The sequence below is a fragment of the Bufo bufo genome, chromosome 11 (genome assembly GCF_905171765.1).
Source record: "Bufo bufo chromosome 11, aBufBuf1.1, whole genome shotgun sequence".
Classification (NCBI taxonomy): domain Eukaryota; kingdom Metazoa; phylum Chordata; class Amphibia; order Anura; family Bufonidae; genus Bufo; species Bufo bufo.
Window position 1 is genome coordinate 46,962,798 of NC_053399.1, and position 4,267 is coordinate 46,967,064.

A 4,267-nucleotide genomic window follows, 5' to 3' on the forward strand; every position below is an offset into this window, starting at 1 on the left:
AATGTTTTTACTATTGGCTGGGATGGGGGGGGGGCACTGCGCCACCAATGATTCATACTGGGGGGCTTGGGGGGGGGGGGCGCACTGCGCCACCAATGAAGATAAGTCTCTCAATCATGCTGGCTGCAGAATCACATAGCCGGCTCCCGACCTCTATGAACTGTAGCTGCGATCCGCGGCACCTGAGGAGTTAACTACCGCAGATCGCAGCTACTTGTCATAGAGGCCGGGAGCCGGCTATGTGATTCTGCAGCCGGCTCCCGCCTCCTGTATATGAATGAATGAAAGGCTTATCTTCATTGGTGGCGCAGCGGCCACAGCCCCGCCCCTCCTCTATGTTCTCTCCTCTCATTGGCGGCAGCAGCAGCACAGGGGGAGGAGACACTGCTTCCTTCTCCCCTGTGCTGCGGAGGGAACACAGAACGCGCTGAGAGCAGCGCGTTCTGTGTTCCCAATACGTTATCGGAATATCGGCAAAATAGATGCCGATACCGATAACGTTCAAAATCCTCAATATCGGCCGATAATATCGGCCAAACCGATAATCGGTCGATCCCTAGCTCTTACCTCTGATCTCCTGACATCATAAACACTTATTTAAGGCAAATTCTTATCAGTTTGAGAAAAATTTAGCTATAATGAGTATTTATTAGGTGAGGAGATAAGAGATGAATTGAGCTGTCAGATGACAGCATTCAATGAAAACAGACTGACAGCTTTTTCTAATAGCTGTAGGCCAGGCAAGCTCAAACTGCGGCCCTCCAGCTGTTGCAAAACTAAAACTCCCAGCGTGCCCAAACAGCCTACAGCAGGGCATTGTGGGAGTTGTAGTTTTACAACAGCTGGAGGGCCGCAGATTGAGCAAGCCTGCTGTAGGCTGTCCAGGCATGCTGGGAGTTGTTGTTTTGAAACATCTGGAGGGCCGCAGATTGAGCAAGCCTGCTGTAGGCTGTCCAGGCATGCTGGGAGTTGTTGTTTTGAAACATCTGGAGGGCCGCAGGTTGGGCATCCCTGGTCTAAGGCATATTGGTACACCATATACTTTTTCCAGGATGCGGGTGCCCACAGAGAGGGCTCTGAGTGCTGCCTCTGGCACCTATTCCATATGTTCGCCACCGCTGGTATACAGGATGTCTGTGATTCCTCCCCCTCAAGAAACTCAATCATTTACCACCAATGATGGGAACCAAGATGTTCAAAATTCACATCACCTCTTCTCTCAAGCTATGTTAAAGTGAGTCTGTCACCAACTTTTCACCCTCTACACTGCTTATATTGCCTTCTTGCACACACACAGATGACCATAATAGTACCATACTCTTTACAAGATTTTAATGGTATGCAAATGAGGGCTCGCAAGTGCCCAGGGGCAGTGTTCTGACTGTAAGTGCCCAGGGGCAGTGTTCTGACTGTAAGTGCCCAGGGGCAGTGTTCTGACTGTAAGTGCCCAGGGGCAGTGTTCTGACTGTAAGTGCCCAGGGGCAGTGTTCTGACTGTAAGTGCCCAGGGGCAGTGTTCTGACTGTAAGTGTCCAGGCCCCTCTGTGTTTTGCGCTCCTAACTCCTCGCCAGCCTCGTCTGGCCAGCCCTGTAATCACCTTATGTTCTCTCCAGCTCCTGAGATCCTGCGTGTGCACAGTTCACCACCGGGCTCGGGCATGCGCACTCCAATAACCACGGATGGCATCGGCTTTGTTTGCAGCAATGTGAATGCCCTGGCCCTGCAGTGAACTGTGCACGCACCGGATCTCGGGAGGATAATGTAAGATGATTACAGGGCTGGCCAGACAAAGCTGGGGAGGAGTTAAGAGCACAAAACGCAGAGGGGGCCTGGACACCTCCAGTCAGAACACCACCCCTGAGTAATTCCTCATTGGCATACCATTAAAACCTTGGTTTTGCAGCTTTAGAAAATCGTACTAAAACAACAAAGGTAATGTTATAGTCGTGTGTGCAAGAAAGCAATATAAGCAGTGTAGAACTTGAAAAGTTGGTGACAGACTCCCTTTAAAGAGCGTCTGTTACCATGATCAAACCTATTAAACCTGGCATACTGGTTGATCGTGGAGAATTAACTGAGTTCCCTGCAATCAGTATTACAGATGCAGAAAAATTTCTATTTTTAGTTATATGTAAATAAGGTGCTCAAAGCATCAAGGGGGCTGGCCTGACTGCTCGGAGCACCACTCCCTCTCCTAGCGAGACTGCTCCAACGCCTGGCCCTGAAATCTCACGCATGCGGTGGAGATCTCTTGTGGTGGATCTAAGAGCTCATGCACACAAACTTATTTTCTTTCCGTGTCCGTTCCGTTCTTTTTGCAGACCGTATGCGAAACCATTCATTTCAATAGGTCTGCAAGAAAAACAGAAGGTGTGCCTTGTGCATTCCGTTTCCGTATTTCCGTTCCGCAAAAAAATAGAACATGTCCTATTATTGTCTGCATTACGGACAAGGATAAAGTACTGTTCAATTAGAGGCCAGCTGTTCCGTTCCGCAAAATACGGAATGCACACGGACGTCATCCATATTTGCAAATGTAATACATACGGTCGTGTCAAAGTAGTACGGTCAAAGTAGAGACAGGCGAGTTGATTTCAGCGGTCTGTCATTTATAAGTTAAAAGTAAGTGGTTGCCGAGAACCAACATCACAAACATTGTAGACGGGGCCTGGAAAAGAGTCAGGGCCACCTGAGAAGAGTCCTGGTTATTCATTAAGTCCTGAGATCCATGATTATGATGCTGGTTCTCAGCAACCACTTACTTTTAGCTCATGAGTGACACAGCGCTGACATCAGCATTTCTGTCACTATTTTATGTTGCCCTCATTGAGGTCAGCATACAGTTGATTACAGGTTCCCTTTAAATATATGAGAACCCCTCCATCATCAAGACTCCTGCATACATCAATGCAGATTTACCCAACATTACCTTTCAAACCAGGACTTGATGGTTTTCATCAGAGGTTGCCCAGGGTAGATTTGACTTTCCCTGAAATATCTGAGGACACCAATAAGCCTGTCCCTGAAAGCCTGATCCTGTAGGTCCTGATCCGCATTAAACAGGCTCTGAATGGACTCTTCAGGGGGCACCAAGTCTCTCTGTAGCATTTCATCATAAAGGGTCCAGGCCAGCTCGTCATCCCGATGGTCGATCGCTCCTTTGATGCACTCTCCATAATTCCTGGCGGATGGGGTACCGGCCTTTTTTAAGGTTTCTAAAGAATCTATCGCTTCCCTCCAGCGATCAGTGTAGCACAGGCCTTTAATAAGGAGACTGTGAACCCCGGTTTCCAAAGTCTGGAATTTCATTTTCATGATGTCAGACATGTCATAGATTTCCTTGATCTGCTTCTGTTGCACACATAGCACCAGATATTTTAGGAGTAACTTGTACGTAACGTCGCCGTCCTTTCCCGCCACGTAAGACAACAAGGACTTGGCAATGTCTATATCAGCATTGGTTTTAATCATCTGAGCCATTGCATGATCTTCAAAATTACTGTCCTCTTTATGGTCCAGTTGAAGGTTCTTCCAGCCATCGGCACTCAACGGCCCAGGGGGCAAAGCTACTTTACCATCATTTACACGGGCAGCAGGGCCCTTGCCTCCGGCGGTCAAATCTCTGTTCTTGTCAGACCTTGTTTTGGCGGCACCAGCAGAGAACACAGATGAGCCTCTCAGGTATTCCTTCCTTTCAGACTGCCTTGGATATTTAACAGAGGAACCGTCTCTGTCTACACGAGCGGCGTTTACGCTACACGTTGCACTTATGGTCTGAACAGGGTTGTAAACTGGCACCCGGCTTATGTAGGGCATGAAACCAGCAGTGGTCAGACATACTGGTGCTCTGTTGGCACCTATTGCCCTACACCAGGACCTACTGCACAGCTGGAGGGATAACATGCTGCTGGATAGCCCAGGCTCAGTGACTACAGAAATAAACTCGTATTCATTATCATGAGCTATGAAGTAAATCCATTACGTTCACCATAACTCAGCTCACTGCTTCTCTCCTTGTGCCCACATGTCTATGTCAAATCGCAATCACTTCCGGGTTCAAAGGGAACCAATCAAAACTTCGCTAGAGTTCAAACATCACTAGAGCGCTGGAAGTTTTAGCCATTGTCTCCAGAAACGTGCGCCATGTTTGCTTAGAACGCTTAGAGCGTTGTATAGGAAAGAGGTCTACAGAAACATGGCTTCCCTGCCTACAGTTTGCGTAGGGAACCGGAGACATATCGTAAAACTGTGTTATGAAGGACAGTAA

General features: G+C 48.2%; 1 protein-coding gene across 2 annotated transcripts in view; it reads right to left on the minus strand.

Moving 5' to 3' along the window:
* LOC120982427 (protein only RNase P catalytic subunit) overlaps positions 1–4,033 on the minus strand; it is a 92,498-nt gene extending 88,465 nt beyond the window's left edge. For both annotated transcript variants that reach the window (XM_040412557.1, XM_040412558.1), the window contains exon 1: positions 2,930–4,033. In XM_040412557.1, the coding sequence (XP_040268491.1) occupies positions 2,930–3,903 (974 nt within the window). In that variant the 5' untranslated portion in view covers positions 3,904–4,033. The remainder of the gene's footprint in view (positions 1–2,929) is intronic.
* Positions 4,034–4,267: the final 234 nt, after the last annotated feature.